Source organism: Blennius ocellaris (genome assembly GCF_963422515.1).
Source record: "Blennius ocellaris genome assembly, chromosome: 10".
Taxonomy (NCBI): Eukaryota; Metazoa; Chordata; class Actinopteri; order Blenniiformes; family Blenniidae; genus Blennius; species Blennius ocellaris.
The window spans coordinates 15,727,745-15,745,274 of record NC_137659.1 but is presented as its reverse complement, the minus strand read 5'-3'; the positions used below and the strand labels follow the sequence as shown (position 1 = coordinate 15,745,274).

At 40.1% G+C, this 17,530-nt stretch overlaps 2 protein-coding genes across 4 annotated transcripts; both read right to left on the bottom strand.

The window, feature by feature from the left end:
• Positions 1 to 2,708: 2,708 nt before the first annotated feature.
• Positions 2,709 to 6,524, bottom strand: LOC308135479 (kelch-like protein 40a). The gene is made up of 6 exons (XM_080503495.1): positions 5,299 to 6,524; positions 5,040 to 5,200; positions 4,681 to 4,788; positions 4,023 to 4,208; positions 3,671 to 3,820; positions 2,709 to 3,154 (listed from the first exon to the last, which is right to left on the bottom strand). The coding sequence occupies exons 1-6, from the start codon at positions 6,421 to 6,423 to the stop codon at positions 3,043 to 3,045; spliced, it is 1,842 nt and encodes a 613-aa protein (XP_080359621.1). The 5' UTR covers positions 6,424 to 6,524; the 3' UTR covers positions 2,709 to 3,042.
• Positions 6,525 to 8,384: 1,860 nt separating this feature from the next.
• On the bottom strand, positions 8,385 to 16,386 carry hhatla (hedgehog acyltransferase like, a). Of its 3 annotated transcripts, none has more exons than XM_080503499.1 (13): positions 16,183 to 16,386; positions 15,175 to 15,302; positions 13,856 to 13,923; positions 13,622 to 13,735; positions 12,483 to 12,503; positions 12,048 to 12,242; positions 11,583 to 11,792; positions 10,942 to 11,113; positions 10,520 to 10,664; positions 10,369 to 10,404; positions 10,076 to 10,277; positions 9,591 to 9,732; positions 8,385 to 9,489 (listed from the first exon to the last, which is right to left on the bottom strand). In XM_080503499.1, exons 2-13 carry the CDS (start codon positions 15,278 to 15,280, stop codon positions 9,347 to 9,349), a joined length of 1,554 nt encoding a protein of 517 aa, XP_080359625.1. In that variant the 5' UTR covers positions 15,281 to 15,302; positions 16,183 to 16,386; the 3' UTR covers positions 8,385 to 9,346. The 3 variants fall into 3 exon arrangements, with proteins under 3 accessions (XP_080359625.1, XP_080359624.1, XP_080359626.1); XM_080503498.1 differs by having other exon boundaries at positions 16,197 to 16,386; XM_080503500.1 differs by lacking the exon at positions 12,483 to 12,503 and having other exon boundaries at positions 16,197 to 16,386.
• Between the last annotated feature and the right edge of the window lie 1,144 nt (positions 16,387 to 17,530).

Below are 17,530 nucleotides of genomic sequence, written 5' to 3'. Positions count from 1 at the left end.
TAAAGCCAGATACAAGCAGCATCCTATAAGAAACAAGATGTTTATTAAAAGGGCGTGTTATACAAGAGGACTCCAACCACTTAACCTAATAGCTCACGTTGCTTTGGGGACCATTGGAAATGACAGTGTTGGGCTGTCTTGAATGGGAGTCGTGAGGGGAAGAAAAAAAAAATCTATGGATTAAACCAAGTACTGGATGTTCCTGTCCTGTCGACGACAGTTTTATATGAGGAATACACTCCGTTGAATTTACTGTCGAGTTACATTCCAGAGAAAAGACTGAAGCTTCAGCTCATAAAAATGTTATCTCAGATTTCAGGGTCTTTTATCTTGGGTGCCTGATTTCCTAACAGATATAGCAGATGTGCTCACTTAGTCCACAGTACACATATTTGTAAATACATATGCGGTAACAATAACTAACTTCCATTAACTGGACAGCTCATTCCACTGCTTCTCTTCTCTTCTCTTCTCTTCTCTTCTCTTCTCTTCTCTTCTCTTCTCTTCTCTTCTCTTCTCTTCTCTTCTCTTCTCTTCTCTTCTCTTCTCCTTCCGACAAGTTTAGCTGACTAAAGTAAGAAGGTTGGGCCACTTTTCATTGCCATGTGCTGGTTTCACATTTTACATATGCAATCTCAGTCACATTTGCTCACCATAGTGTGCTCACTCAACTGATTTGCATGTGTTACATATTTAGCAAATGAAAGGGTTGTTGTCAGGCTCCTGCAACTCAATATGATTACTCATTCAATTGAACTGAGCTGCTGGGAGCAGGACAGCACATAAAACATGAAGAGGCTCTCCGGTGCCATGTCTATGCATGTTGTCATTTGTCCAGGTAAGAGGCATCACTTAGCTCGACAAAGGAGTAGCCAGCCTCGTCAAGGAAAGCAGCACGGACTGATGAAGCGTCCGGGATAACAGGAAAAATGTCTTCCAGTTGACCCGATTCTCCAGAAAAAAAAAAAAAAATTAATGTTTTGTTACATTTCTAAATAGCGAGAGGCATCATTACTTTATTCCTGATAATATTATCAATTAATGTATTCATGCTTTATGGATTGTTGTGGCCTGACGGCTCGGGAAGTGAAGTTGTGACGAGACATTCACTGGTTTGAGGCCGACTGTGGCTCCATGAGCAAGGCCCTCAACCCTGAATAGCTCAGGCTGCAACAGAGAGGGATTACATAATCGAGTGTTGTTGACCTTACAAGGGAGCCCCTGAAAGCTATAGAAAATTAATAGTAAGTTTAGGTACCAACCTGGTTTGGTTAGGTGTCGAGAAAATACAATTGTTTGGATCAAAATAACTACTTTTGCCAAATTTCCCTGACATTTGCTTTAACTGAGATACAAGCTGTGATGTCCTGAGTGAAATTGTGCATTCATGCAGTTAGGAACAGTTTGGAAAGTCCCACTTTGGGAGCATTCACATGACGACAAGAAACAGCAAAACAATCCACAAAAAAGACAAGAGAATGCTGTTAACACCTAATTATATTAAAGCACAAATTAAATTCTTATTGTTTGGTCAATATGATGAATACACTCCACAATCACTGCTGTTTTTTTTGTAGGTGGCTAAGCTTTACAGGCTAGGCTATTAAAATCGGATTCTATGATAAGATGAATTATTATTACAGGATGGATTCTATCATTTAGAAATACTATTTCTCATGTGGATGTCAAAAAAGCTGATATGGTCAGTGACATCAACATCTGTTTATTTTTCTGAGTCAGAACTCTCCCACTCCCCAGTTATTCATGACCAGGCCAGGAGACATAAATTTGTAGGCGGTAATAAATAGCCTGTAAATATTAATGGGTTTGAAACATCTCCAGTGCCAACAATTTTCATGAGGGGGGGGAATCTGTAGGGACTTTTCATCAAATTTCGTACGTCGATGTTGTAAACTTTCCTTCTCATGTCAGAAACGGATCAAAACAACAGCGTTGGCAAAAGATGGCATGGGCGTAGCAGGATAACCTCAAAAATGAGGACGTTTCCGTTTCGTTTAGTCCAAATAGAAAGCTTTGACGAATATCTAACCTGATAAACATTACTTTTGGCATCAAACTCAAAGTGCTGCGTGGACGCTAATCGAGTCGTGATCGATGGTGAACAATGTTTTCAAACATGTGTATGAAGGCACACTGTCGACGTGTTTGTGTGTGCAAATGGTGACAGTGTGATTGTTCACGTGGATCATGTTGGAATTTAGTCTTCTGTTCCCGTCGCCGTTGTGCCCGTGTGCGTAAAACTGAAACTGAAGTCAGACTAATGGAACGTACCTCAGGCTGCAATGTCACACACACTGCCCTCGCTGTATTTAATGTTAGGCTGTAAATATGGATACAGACATATTTTATTATGTGCTTCATGGTGATATGTTCAGTGCTCAGGTGTCAACTGGAAACCTATGTTTACATTCAAGGCTACGGTCCTCTCTCGTGGTATTTGCATAATGTCAACATGAAATTGACAAAGTGTCTCACATTTGTTGCCATGTCAATGTGTTGTACTGTACAGTATGTGGAGTGAGGTGTTAAGATGTCATTAAACAACATGTCAAATCAAGACAAATAAAAGCCATTTGCACTGTGAGTACGGCTCTAGTAAAGTTTCTATTAAAACTATGAGGCACATGGCCAAAAGTAAAATGAACATCCATGATCTGTATTTGTTTATTTTTTTTTTAATACAACATTGCAGGTAATAACCGCATGAAATAATATAACAAAATAGAGGTACAAAGTGGAGTTTTTTTTTTTAATTATTAAATAAATATCCTGATTTCTTTAATCAGCATTTTGACTTAACATGCATTTGTCTCCCCCTGCTGTGAAGTATGAAATAAAACATCGTGACGCTGATTACATGACAATTGTTTGTTCTATTTTACAGAAACTAAATGCTGCTGTCATACCAAAACATCATACTAAAACATCTTGAATTCTCCATAAATCTGGGTGTAATAACGTCATAATCACTCACTTTAATGACAATGGGACATTTTTTATCACTTGGCGAATGAACTTCAGCTACAACTTGGTGAAACGCAGAGTGTTGAGACGCACTGGAAGAACTGTGGCTCCCTCCGCATAGCTGATCTCACGCAGAATCCCATTCCAGCTCTTCTCCACTTCATCATATCTGTTGGAAATATACATCCATTAGCTGTGGGTACTCTCAAAATCCATTAAGATTAGAAAAACAGAAAATCTAAATACCATCTGATTATGGTCATTTCAAATGTGACAGTGTGGTCTTATGTTCACAGCTCTAATCTTATGTTTCATTTTCTAGTTTTCTATGATAATAATATGACAGTGGTGCAAAGAGAGAACCGTTTAAAGGTGAAAAAGATCAAATACATTTGGAGATGTATAAGCATAGTGGGCATAGCCTTTATGAGTATTTACATTTCTGAGATCAGTTCAGGCTTGTTAGTTTTCTGTACGTTTTAGACAGAGGTTAGGTTAGCCGCTCATTTCTGACACATTTGTGCTTTTAACAGATCAATTAAACTGTGATTTCACACTGCTGTTCCTTTATATGCCCAAGATTTTATTTTATTTTATTTTTGAAATTGAGGAGCAAAACATTTTTTGTTTTTGTTTCTTACTTAAGCAAATGGAATTGCCTATTGTGTGGAAGTGTGCAATGTACCTCCAGATGTCGGTCATCTCTGTAGGGACGGGCTCCTCGCTGGTTTCCGTGGGCATCATGGCAAAGCCCCCCACAGCATACAGAAACCCCCCCGTTGAGATCAGGTTGAGAGAACTGCGCTCCTGAGGAAACTCCGTGAACTCAGACCACCTACACACACACACACACACACACACACACAAAGCGAAGAAATGGCATGATCCCCAACGCCAGTGCAGCGAGTAGCGTTTTTATGATCTAATGATGTGCTGTTCACACTCAGTGAGTCATTTCACTACTGTGGACAGATGCTTCAGCTCATAACAAGAACATAAAGTGAGTCATATAAAAAAAAAATGAACAGCTGTCTCACTTGTTGGTGGCAATATCATAGACCTCCGCCGAGTTGGTGAGGCCCGAGTCTGTGACGCCTGTCACCACGTAGATTTGGTCATTGTGGACGGTGATGCCAAACAGAGAGCGGGCTGTGTTCAGAGGAGCCAGGTCCTTCCACTCAAACTTAGTGGGGTCGTAGACGCAGACTCTTCTCATACACTTTCTATACACACACACACACACACACACACACACACACACACACACACACACACACACACACACACACACACACACACACACACACACACACACACACACACACACACACACACACACACACACACACACACACACACACACACACACATTGTTGCAATTATGATTGTAGTTTATAATGCTTTTCAACACTTATATGTATTGTTTTGTGTTTGAAACATTAAACATTGACCATTACTATTAGTTTTAAGGTGTCTTCTGTGGATCACACAATTCCAGGTTGGTTTTATCTATCTCTAAGTGAAATCTGGCCCTCCAAAATGAAAAAAACAAAAACAAAACACACATCGTGAAGTGGAGTACAATACTGGTGTTCGGTAAGGAAAGTGAAACAATGCAGCAAATGGCTGAAAAAAAGGCAACCTTGTTGTGTAATCAAATGGTGAAATATGAGTTATCTCATGCCAACCACTTACTTGCTTTCAGACTTTCCTCCAATGACGTAGACAAGACCTTTGTGTGATACAGCTCCGTGGCTGTACACTCCATAAGGCAGAGGGTCGGACTCTCCCCATTTGAATGACCTGTGCACAGAGGAAATGGTTTTAACATCAGAAACTGGCTAACTCTTGATGATAAATCTGAATGGATGTTTAGATCCAAGCAGCAATGACACTGAGGAGAAATAATTATGTTTAACAGGACAGTTTGAGAAAAGAATTGACTGTCATTCAACATGCAAATAAGACACCTTATTGGTGATCGGGAGGTTTTAATGGTTAAAAACAAGAATATGCACAATGGGTCAATGTCAAATGAAGAAAAAGAATCTTACTGTCTGTCATAGATCATGACTGAGTCGAGCACATGCTCTCCTTCCTTCAGTTCCTTCCCTCCAACAACAAAGATGGAGTTTCCAGCTTCTGTCAGGCCGAACAAACAGCGAGGGTTTGGCTGAGAGGGCATCCCTAACCACTCTGAGCTTACTGGGTCAAACTATGGATAAAACAAATGAAACTGGTCATGAATCAGTCTGTAAACTTGGTTTTCAGGTCTTGAAGAGTCACTAACACTCTTCCCAATGGCAAAATTACCTGTAGGAAGTAAGAGCTGAATGGCTCATCTTTGTTGTCTTCATTGTACAGAAGTCCTCCAACTACAAACACCTGGTTCTGCGACGTCACCAGGCTGCTGTGGTTTTTGGGGATTTCTGTGGATTCTGACACCACAAAGCACTCATTTCCTATTGGCTCATAGGCGACTGTCCCTGTATTACTGATCATGAGTATCAGGTCCGTCTCAAACATCCCAAAGCGAGGATTGTTGTTGAGAATGCCAGGTAGGTAACCCTCTTCCTCCTCATCTTCCTCCTCCTCCCCCCCTTCTGCCCCATTGGCCCTGTCATGCCCTGGTTTCTTTGGTTTGGGGAGCCGGCCTTTGTGAGCGTCCTTGACCAGATCCAGCTCCTTCTTCAGCTCCTGGCTGAACCGAATGTACTGATGACGCTCCACTTTGTCTTTGACGTACTCCAGAGGTATAAGTCTGAAACGAATGCAGTGCAGCAGCTCTGGCAGGTCCTTGGCCCTGTTTGTCTCGTCATACTTTACCCACTCCATCAGGGATTCAAACACCAGCTCCTCCCTTTCAACGTTCAGCGAGTCTGCAGTGATGATCATAGCAAGTTCACTGGGGCCGAGCTGGAGAAAGTCCTGATCTCTGACAACAACGTTGTAGCGCTCACAAATGAACTCTTTAGCAGTCAGAACGAGTCTGGGACAATCGAGGAGCAACCCCAGCCTGAAGATGGCCAGGCAGTTGCCCAGCACCATCTTCTCTTGTAGATAGGACACACATACAGAGAAGATAGAAGGGATCTGGTACATGTTCGCAACCATGAATATATCCTGGACATTCTGCTCTGTCAGATTAATGTCAGACGTGTACAAGTAACGCAGGATCATCCCCATGATGCCAGGCTCCACATCTTTGAGGACAATCTCCTTCTTTTTGCTTTCTTCCAGGTCAGACAGGAACATGGCCTTGAAGAAAGGGCTGCTGGCTGCCAACACCAAGCGATGGCAGGGAAACTCCTTGTCCTGGACTTTGAGGACACAGTCCACAAACTTGTCATTCTCCAGAAGGTCAAACAATCCATCCTGAAGCAGGGTCTGCTGGTACATCCGAGGCTGCTCCGCTGGATCTATAGTCATGGCAGCCATTTTGTTCTGGTGCCTTGTGCCGGTTGGGTTTCGTGGGTTCCCTTCTTACTACGAACGGGAGAGCGAGACTACCAGCGTTTCACGGGACGGCTCAGATTGCTGTGGGCACTCTTCACTGGTTGGTTGTCTGGTGGGAGCAGCTGTCTGTGGCTGTCAGGCATGGCCTAAGTCAGGGGTATTTATAGGCAAGATCGTCACAAAGCTGAGGAATCCATGATGGGGACTATTAAATCCAGCAGAACAACTCACCACACAGGTTTGTTGAGACTGATCACCGTGGTATCATACAAGACACTGTTGCAATATTGACTTTATTTTTGAACTTGAATATGTCCCCTACCCTGTTACAGGTCAGTTCACAAAACTCATGTTATCAGTGGAGCGACAAACTTTATAAAGATACCGGCAGTTTCAGAAGAACCAACATGTTATATAATAAACTTATTCTGTTACCTGGCCAAGGCAGGTTCTAGGAAAACTCACTTTGAGTAATGTTTATTATAAACTTTCTTAAATATTTGTGAAGTTACACTTAAAACTTGTGTTCTGGTTATGGATATATATTTACTTTCTCTATAAAGTTATTTCTCCCTCCATTATAATCCCCAAAGATTGTCTCACTGTAAAAAAAAAAAGAAGGAAAAAAGCCATACTTGAAAATAATTTTAAAAAAATAATAGGGACATCAATACAAATTATTATCATACAGTCATAACACTTGAGATTATCATAATAAACAAATTTCAGATTAAATTAAGTATTAACATAAAGAATTCATCAAGAATCAAGTGAAGATGTTTTCAACATTATTTGCAAATGCAATAAAGGAGATAATGTAGCACTGCTTGTGCTGTAGGTGTGACCATTGTTCAAAACTTTAAACTTCCGAAGTGATAAACGAGACTGACATCTGGTGGTAGAAATTAGGAGTCAGAGAAATGTCAGAAGTTACATTGGGCATTTGGAGTATAGAGCTGCAAATGTTTTTCTCATATGATAATAAAATAACGAAATTGTTTTTTTTAAAGATTTTAGCAAAATGTCAGGTTTACACCATCAAACAAGTATGTGTTGTTGTTGTTAGATGTGTTTCCATTTATAGCTTCCAGTAACAGACAATAGATAAGAAATAATGTGCTGAATTTAGAATTTTTCAACAATTATATATTTTTTTGTTTAAAAAAAAACAAAACACCATCAGCCAGATAGTGCTTCTGTTTATTGACTTTAAGATCCCCATTAGTTGCCACAATAGTGACATTTATTCTTTATTTAGTAAATAACACACACAAATCACACAAGATCCAAAAGCATATACAACAAACATTCATAGAAATATACCAGTGTAGCTGTTAGAGAGCTGCACACACACACACACACACACACACACACACACACACACACACACACACACACACACACACACACACACACACACACACACACACACACACACACACACACACACACACACACACACACACACACACACTGAGGAACACTAAATCTTGTACATTTTAAAGGCTTATCATCCAACCGGCTGCAGTTTCCTGTGATGCCACAACTTGACATGGCAACTCAACTTTTCCATCACATCTACATTTATTTCAGTAAGAATCTGTACACAAAGTATATAACAACACCATAAATACCTGCGAGGGAAATACACAGCATATATATATATATATATATATATGTATATATATATATATATATATATATATATATATATATATATATATATATATATATATTTATTTATATATATATATATATATATATGGCGAAGATGCTGGATTGAAGAGTTGATCTTTAAAAAGAAAGATCGATTGGAGGCCTGTCTGGTGAGTCGTGGCAGATGGTTCCATAGTCGAGGAGCAGCAACTGGTCATTAATCCAAACAAGCTCTGCTACCACCTCATATTCATTACAACGAAACAAACTCACCGCTGGTGTGTCACTCCTGGTTGAGTCAAAACTTTATTCCAAGTCAAACATTTGAAATGAAGACATTTCAAGGGAAAATACAGTGTGTGAGGAGATCTGTGCCTGCCTCATGCGTAGAGAACACACAGCAGACTTTGATGACAGACAGGATAAAACGCCATGTTCCCCACTGGGCCTGTTGCCTTTCATTGTAAACTGATCCCCCTTGTGAGTGAGGGTAGAAGAAAAGATATGGTAAAATACCCCAGCTCCAATAATCTCCCAATGATGGTGGAGAAAGGCTCTCTATACAGTGACTGAACTACATTCAAATAATTCAACAATTACAGAGATCATTATAGATATTTTTGCTTCGTAACATTAAAGCAAATATAGTACATGACAATCAGCTGCAAGCTTTGTGGAGCATCTCCACAGCACCCTTTGTTTGTTTTCTTTATTGCACTCCATTTGTAGTACCCCGGCAACAGTAGCGCTTTCGGTATGATTAGAAATTGTGAAGATTGGTGATTTCTGGTAAACTTAAGACAGTCTTACTAAAATTAATTCAAATAAAAAAAATGAAAATAATAAAGAATGTCCAAATTTGAGAAAATCTAAAATTGAACAAGAATACAAGCACTTCAAAACAATGTTTTTGTACCTTTGCAATAACGTACATTCCTATAGATACTGTTAGGTATAGCGTCATCATTCGTTTGGCAAGCTAAATATATGTTAAACAATCTTTTGTTCACATGTTTGTACAAATACAAAATGCACCATCGGTGAGTTTGTGCCAAAGGACGTGGCGATTATCTACAGCAAGTGCACTTAAGGATATTTCACAGTTCAATACATTGCTTCGCTTCCGTGAACGTGATATGAGTTGACCGGCTGTTACAGTCTGGTTCTGTTACAGTTCTCAAGGCGGAGGAAGGAACCACGTGAGGGCCTGTTGAACGTGACGTGTGTGAAACTCTGTTTCTCCAGCTCATTATTCTGCTTTCTGCTTGCCGTCATCGACTGGCTTTACTGGCTCAGGATCCTCCAGAAGGGCTTGTCGTCGCTCCCTCTCCTTCACCAGCTGCACACCACAGTAGGTCACAAGCAACACGGAGAGGCTGGACAGAGGAAAGCCTAAAGGACAAACACAAGAGAAGAGGGAGGGGGATGGATGAATAAAGAAGTGTACCTCTTCTTTTAAATGCTATAATAATTTATTTTCCCTTCCTACTCACCTTTGAAGATCAGTCTCCTGGCCACCATCTTGGCAAACTCCAAGCTGTTCAGGGCAAGAACATTGTAGAGGACAATGGCCCAGAAGTTGGCAGCGTTGAACACACCGCGGATCCTGCGTGACATGGCTTCACCCATAGCACCCTGGAGGCAGCAAACATAGAGGCACGTTCAAGAAAATTTGACAAGATTACTCTATATAACAAAACGTGTGCTAAACAAACTAAATAGAAGCAACATAAAAAACGTGGGAATTTAATTTACATTGTACTATTATATAACACCTTTAGTGTGAGATGGGGGAAATCTATTGGGTAATGAACTAAATCAATGAAAGACTGAAAGACATAATTACTGTGATATTTGAGATAATATAAACAAAACACATTATTCAAAGCAGATCTTGATCAGGATCATTATGAATCTTCAGAAATGATGAATATTAAAAAAAAATAATAAAAAAATGTGTGCAACGAATAATTCTCACCTCAATGGTAGAAAATGGCGGAAGGGAGAAGAACTTGGCCACCCACAACTCAAAGTTGAGGCCGAAGCAGTTGAAAAAGGACCAGATGTAAACCAGCTCACAGGGGCCCAGCCACAAGGTGGTGATGACGAAAGTGCAGATGGTTGCCAAAAGTTCTCTAAAGATTTTCGTGTGATCCTTACCGATGTAGTCATACACATACCTGCAGATTTTCAATTCAGATTGAACACAATCAAAGGGTCAAGATCATTTTCTCCCATTCGGAGCTCCTGTATTAAAGTCCAAGCGCTCACTTGCACAGCCAGTCATTGATGCCTCTGTCAAAGTGCCTGAAAGGAGACAGAGGTGGTTCGTTGTAAACGATCGTATACAACTATAGGTGGCGTAGCAGTGAGGACATGAGACTGTGATGCATTGAGCTGAAATCGTGGTCGTCATACATACGTCTCGGCGAAGACGTAGAGCATGGTGATGCATTTGGGAGGCTGAGGAGGGTCCAAGTGGTCCAGCGTGGCCACGGTGTTGATGACGCCAAACATCACGGCAGCTTTCACCCAGTCATACACCAGGTTGGAGTAAGCCAATCCAGCTGCAGAGCACAAGAAAGCAGAAAGCCTTGAAGATCTATTTTGTCACAATTTGCCCCTCAATGATACATTTTTTGCAGCCCTCATAAGCCTCTCCCTGTCGTGGACCCTTAAAACATCGAAGACATTGAAATAAGGCCAATTTTGAGTAATCCTCACGTTCTTATTCAAAACATATACAACTCATGACATGCCTGAAGCAGATTCCAATCCTGAAAATACTGCCATCAGTACAAACACACAAAACTAAATAAAGAAGTCAACTTTGCCCTCACTTACCTAGACACCAGTCTGAAAGCTTGCCCACCAGCTTCATGTCACTTGGGATTGTCAAGATGTAGAGGTAGTGGAAGAAGACGTCCACTACAAGAATGATGGCCAGGTGCAGCAAGGCTTTGGTGGTGATGTTCCACATTTCTCTCTCCTTGCGTGTCAGCTGAGTGTTGTTTGCCTGTGACGTGAAAGTTTTCATCATTATGACTCAGCCATTGTGTAGACGACCTCAGCATTTCATAAAGTGGTGGAAATAATATTTCGTTTGAACGGTTTTCGGCCACAATAGTGTGCTTCATGTCGAAATTAGACATGATTGGGCCCAAAATGAATGATCGGAATTATATAAAGACCTTGTTTCTAACTTAAAACACTCATTTTCACATGTTTGCAAAAGATACATATAATTTGGACAACCTAATAATAATGATGTCAGACCCCAGGATTGGAAATACCAATTTACAACATGGATGCAGGTACATCCAATTATTGGAAGTTGGTTATTCAAATGAATAATATTAATTCAAGTATGAATTTCCCATCAGTAGGTGGGATTAATGCCTCAGTAAGAAGCTGCTCACGTTTATCTTTTACATGGTCAATTTTCTTTTTTTCACACTTGATTTCACACTCTTTCAATACCTCACCTGTGCATAATATAGATCGAAGGTCATTATAGGTCCGAAGAAGAAGAACGGGAGGTAGAAATTGTATCTCAGCAGGTCAGAAAACGTGTAGTTGCCATCCTTCTTCTCACAGTTTTCGAGACCAAAACTCATGCAGCGCATGATGGTAAAGCCACATCCTCCATAGAATAATATGTCTTGTAGGTCAAAGGAACCAGTCACTAAAGCTTCCTGCAATCAGAATTAGTCAAAATTGATCTGAGCCTGATACATTACCAAGGTAAAATGTATTACTTTATTGTGTTATAACTTATTTGTATACGTTAATACAATATCTACATTAAAAGCAACACATTATCCATATTATGGCTATACACAGTCTGTAATGATTACAGGAAACAAGGTAGATATCTGATTACGTTCCTACAGCTCATTGGCATCAAGCGTTCACTGTTTATGAAACCAAAGCTGGAGCCGCCCACTCACCTGCCAGGAGTTATATGGCTCCAGCTTGATAGAAGCAAGCGTACCCAGGCCAGCTGCAAAGCACAGCCACTTCTTTTTGGCAAGAGCGACGCTGTAGAGGATGATGCAGTGAGACAGAAGTAACGCCATGTAGGTCCAGCCCATCGTGACCAAGACTGCCAAACCGCCGTACACGCCAAAGATCAAGGATCTGTGCTGTGGGGGAAAGAGAAACCAGCATCAGTGTCACATTAGCTTCTGTTTACTTCATTATTCAAAATGTATTGCGACACATACATGAAGAGTGGTTTTAGTGTTATATGTACAACACTACAATAGTGTAAGGATGGAATGAGGAAATCATGAAGAAGAAGAAAACAACTGTTGATTTAGCGATGCAATGAAACACATGATGAAAGTAAGTTTATAAAAAAAGTCAGAGTTTATTAATGTTACCTTACATCCATCTATACCAATCTTCATTGTAAGCATGAAACAAGACAGAAAACATGTTTAAAACATAAAGAACTGTTTTAAATATGTCAACATTTTCACTAATAACAATCACTCAGCACACCAAATCTCAATGTAGAATAATGTAGTTCATGCTCATGCATTGTTAGTTACACCTTGAGATACAAGTAAACTGTATGTTTATATATCATAACTTCACTGCATTAAACAGAATTCAAAACCATTCATATAATGAAAACATTGCGAATATGTTTTGATCTTTTGATGTCGATCAAAACATAACATGCTGTCACAACATAACAGCTGCATTTAATGTGTTTGTAACGCATACTAAAAGAAATCTGAGGTATAGCCTCCAAGAAATGCTTGTTTCTGTTTACAAGTGCTACACATATAAATAAATTAAAATCAGACATTGTCAACTGGGTGGCCCCTATACTTTGCAGACATTTGAACCAGTTATCAAGTGAAATGACTCCAGATTACCTGAGATGACTTATTATATCAAGCTAAGACATGCACATGCATAATCCTCATGGAAATTTGAGTAAAAGAATTAGTTTACTAGATCCCAATTTGGCCCTTTGGTATTGAGGAATATTTGTTGTCGCCCTCACAATGATCCGGGTCACCCATCGCTGATATAAACAATACATGTGCAAAACTTCCATAGGGCCAAATAAACATAGCGCAAAAAGCAAGGAATTTCTTTATTTGTTGATTATTTCTTTGTTGTAAAAATGTGTGTCGTTTTGTTGGCTAAAATGAGTATTTATTTTTTTTAATTGTGTGAATAAAAGGAACATGAAATTGTGGATTGCACAAGTTAAAAAAAAAAAAAAGGGAGGCTAATCTTCTCTGATAGAGAACAGCTTAATTCTGCTTTTGATATTGACTCTTGTTTGGAACTTCTGGTGTTGAGTCTGACAATAGATCCCATAATAGACAATAGAACTTCTTTGACAACAAATAAATGATCAACTAAACACAATGTTCCTTACTTTTTTTTGCAACTATTTCACAAACAAAAGGCATGCAATATTTATCTGTATGACTCCCAATAAAACTCAGTTCGCCATGCATCCTCTCTCTCTCTCTCTCTCTGTCTCTCTATCACGCACCTTTGGCGCTACAATGGTAAAAATCTTGGCAAAGATGACATGACCAGTGAGAGCAAAAAGGATATGGTTGCGGAATGTAGAGAACCACATTGCCCATTCGAAGTCCGTAACATCCTGTAGCAGAAAAAAAACAAAAAAAAGAAAGCACCACTGATGTATGGCCATCACTTATTTATGGCTTTGCTACATCTCTGTGTGAGATTATATCACAGAGACAGTCTATGAGGAACTCACCATTTTTCTGCCAAAGTAATGCCATCCTGGTTTTACATTTTCTTTGAAGGCCTTCCTGTTCACATGGTCTGGAAACAATGAAAATAAATACAATTAAAACATGATAAAACAAATTTCACTTTGAAACTTTTATGTTACAGAATATTTGACATAAGCTGATTTGTGTCTGGTTTTTTGGGTTGGTTTTTTTTTTTACTATCATTAAAATCCTCTGTGAGAACAGGTCGGTCACAGTTGGAATGGCTTTGGTCTAATTATTGGATTATTTCCACCATTAAATCTGGGTGTGAGGGCTCATTTGACAACAAAATATTACATAATACACTCATTGTGGTGCTTTAATTTTTAATTAAATTTTTTTCAAAAGCTGCTACCTACTCTTGGGTGGTCATACTCTTGTTGTATGAGATTAGTTTACTGTTGAACCTGATCAGGAGTAAAATACTAAAAAAAACTACAAAAATAGTCATTTTTATCATTTGAAAGCAGAGTAGTGTTCAGAGCACAGTAACAAATGTGATTGGCGTTTGCTGCTCCAGCAGCTCCAGCAGCTCCTCCAGCGTTTCCTGATTACACTAATGGCCACGAAAAAGGATATAAAAATGTGAGGGTCAGTCAGGGAAAGCCTCTTACTTCTGGGAACACAGCCAGACTTCTATTACCAGGATGTATTGTCAGTGTAGACCGGGGCTTTTTTAAAACATCCACGGCCATAAATGAACATTTCAAGGGAAAGAGAATGAGCTCAAGGAAGAAAAGACTGTGAGGATGAAATGGTGACTGACGGCAGGACTGTGGCCTCCTCAGATGTGACACTGCAGACTGTGACAGGCAGCACCAGTCACCAGATCACACTCAGCCTGTTCAGATTAGCATATGAGGTAACAACTTTAAGTACTATATATCTGAAGATGTAGTTTTTTTTTTTACATTCTTTTCTGAGTGACTGTATCTCCTTCATCACAATAATTAAAAAGTCAGTGGAGCTCCTTTAAATTCTCTTCATATTAATAGAATTATGCACAAATCCCCCAGGGCATGTGGTCCCTTTACTATCCACTGAATCCATTTCCCTCTGACACTGGTCTAAAGTAATTTGAGCACCTCTCGTGTTGAAGTTTGTCCTTTTATAAGAATATATATTAATAAACAACACTTTGAGACTCACGCCTTTTTTCTCAGTTTAGGTTTGACATGATAGGATTCATATTCCAGCAAATATGGATTCAACAGACTAGTGCAGCATTGTGTTTTTTTCAAAGGTCGCCGAGTTACATGTGTATGTACGTTGGATATCGCTGGACATGTTGTCCACTCACCACTTGACGCTTCAAATATCCAACTGCCTGCCCATATCAAGGCCAGGCCGAGTACGGCTGTGTAGAGATACAGCTCATATCTGGGGAGGGCAGCCTTGATCCCCATGGTGAATCTGTGAACTGGAAGCCTAACGATTGGGACATGAATAAGCCACACAACATTAGACCTGACTGAATTCAACTCGCCTGAATACACAGAATAAAAATAGATGGGACTCAAAAATGCATAAACAAAAGTCTGCAGGTGTTATAAGATCCGTTAAGATAAATGTCACACTTATGGACACATTTGAGGGTGAATGTTACATTTAAGACATGAGATTGTGGTGGTCTGGACTCAGAAATCCCTTGTTTAGTGTGCAGGGGTCCACGAGGAATGGTGAAAACTATTGAACAAAGTACATCTAAAAGAACAATAAAGCCACTGTGAGATTTGACATGGTATTTATTGCACATTCTTCATGTTCAATGCAAACCACGGTTGTTTTAAAACGAGCTGACATTTTACCAATAAGCCCTAAAGATCCACAGGCCAGTGACTTAAATAGGACTGCAGAGCTCCGGCTCTGTGGAATCAGCACCGTCAGCTGCGCAACCTTACCTCTCCTTCCTATTATAGCTCGTGCAGTTGGTGCGCTGTGCGGCAGGGCAGCTGCAGTGCTATGTGATCTGAGAGGCGCAGGGGATCTCACTTCACACAACAATCCGCTCTGGCTTTAATTGTCAAGAATGGTGCATGTAAAGAAGAAATCACACCGAATGTTCCTCGGGCACCTGCGCTTGGTTTGCTTCACTGCGTGGCGCACTTTGAGCTGAAGTTAAAGGAGTTGGACTATAAAAAGTGCCAAGATGTAACCATGGCTCTGTGGGACCCCAGCAAAGCGTCCTGCATACAAATCCAGGTTTACTGTTTCACCCGCTCCGTGCTCAGAAAGCACACGGGCTTTTTGTGCAGATTCTTTTTTTTTCTCGACTTACTTACAATTGTACTATTACAAAAAAACACACCTGTTTTCACTAACCTTGTATGAGCCTCGCACTGTCAAGACGACGGCAGCAGCGTTCACAGCCCGGATCCTCAAAATAAAATCATTAAAAAAAAAGAAATTGGAAAGGAAAGCGGGGCGACCGGCTAATTCATCCGTCTTGGAGGGGGCTCGCCGCTGCCTGCGTTCACAACAGCCTCGGCCAGTCAGGATGTTGCGGACTCAACGAAAGGAGGAGGGGGAGGAGGAGGAGGAGGAGGAGGAGGAGGTGGGGGATATATTTATCCTCGAGCACCGCAGTGAGGGGTGGTCCGCACCGAGCCCACTGCGCGCAAAAACACACTGCGTTAAATGAACACTTGGATCCTCCATAACAACACGAGGAGCGCAGCACAGATTAAGATACAATAACACAATTAATGGCATGAATGGGCGGTACACACACGTGCAGTGTACAAAGGAAAACGGGACACACTCCTGCAAATAACAGTCAATTCCATCCATGTACAGTGACAACAACACAGGCCACGAGAACCACGGATAGTTTATTTGGCAATACAGCTTAAACTGTTGTGAAAGCCTTGTTTATTCCACATTTAAACGATTTCATGGAAACATGCGTGTACACACACACACACACACACACACACACTAATAATCCTAATAAAAAAACACTTCTGACATTGTTTATTTATATATCTATCATTAAGGCAGTCAATCACTAATAGGGTTTACCACTGCAGTTGAATGGTTTGCTGGTATCACTGGACACATGAATCTAATGTCAGTCACATAGTAATGTTGAACAACAGAAAAAGAGCGCACTGCAGAAAAGTTAACATTTTACATATTAATTTTGAGTTGAGATTTGTTGTCTTATTTCTAGAGCGATAGCATTTTATTTAAAGTCACATTTTATGTGATCTGAGGTGAATGGTTTCAGCCCAGGCTAATCAGATTTACGTGGACTTTAGATGCATAAGTTACTATAGCCGACACAAAGTAGGAACACAATGCAAGATTCTTAAAGGATTTTTATTAACAATGAAATGAACTTTGAAAACATTTTTGTTTTCAAGGTTGGCACACTTCTAAAATAGATCATTAATCTCAATGTGGTTCTCCTGGCTAAATAAAACTGAATGAGTCCAGATGTTTTAAACTGTCACATGTCTAACTTTATTGAACATAGTTCTGTTAGAAGAGTCCTGGTAAGGTGGGGAAAAGTCAAGAGCCACATACTGCCCAGTTTCACCTTGAGTTGGCAGGACAGTTGAAATAGTTAAACTTTTTGTTGTTGTTGTTGTTCTTTGTCGCACACAGATCATGAAAATGTCTGCATTTTCACAGAACCCAAAAACGACTATAGA

What these genes read in the sequence shown, in the direction of transcription:
- LOC308135479 (XM_080503495.1), bottom strand. Translation starts at nt 6,423, where the DNA reads ATGGCTGCCATGACTATAGATCCAGCGGAGCAGCCTCGGATGTACCAG. An exon ending in TATGATATTGCCACCAACAA is followed by an intron (nt 3,821 to 4,022) that starts GTGAGACAGCTG and finishes GTGTGTGTGTAG; the next exon opens with GTGGTCTGAGTTCACGGAGT. An exon ending in GAGATGACCGACATCTGGAG is followed by an intron (nt 3,155 to 3,670) that starts GTACATTGCACA and finishes TATTTCCAACAG; the next exon opens with ATATGATGAAGTGGAGAAGA.
- hhatla (XM_080503499.1), bottom strand. Translation starts at nt 15,280, where the DNA reads ATGGGGATCAAGGCTGCCCTCCCCAGATATGAGCTGTATCTCTACACA. An exon ending in TTGGTATAGATGGATGTAAG is followed by an intron (nt 12,243 to 12,482) that starts GTAACATTAATA and finishes TTTCCCCCACAG; the next exon opens with CACAGATCCTTGATCTTTGG. An exon ending in TCGATCTATATTATGCACAG is followed by an intron (nt 11,114 to 11,582) that starts GTGAGGTATTGA and finishes TTCACGTCACAG; the next exon opens with GCAAACAACACTCAGCTGAC.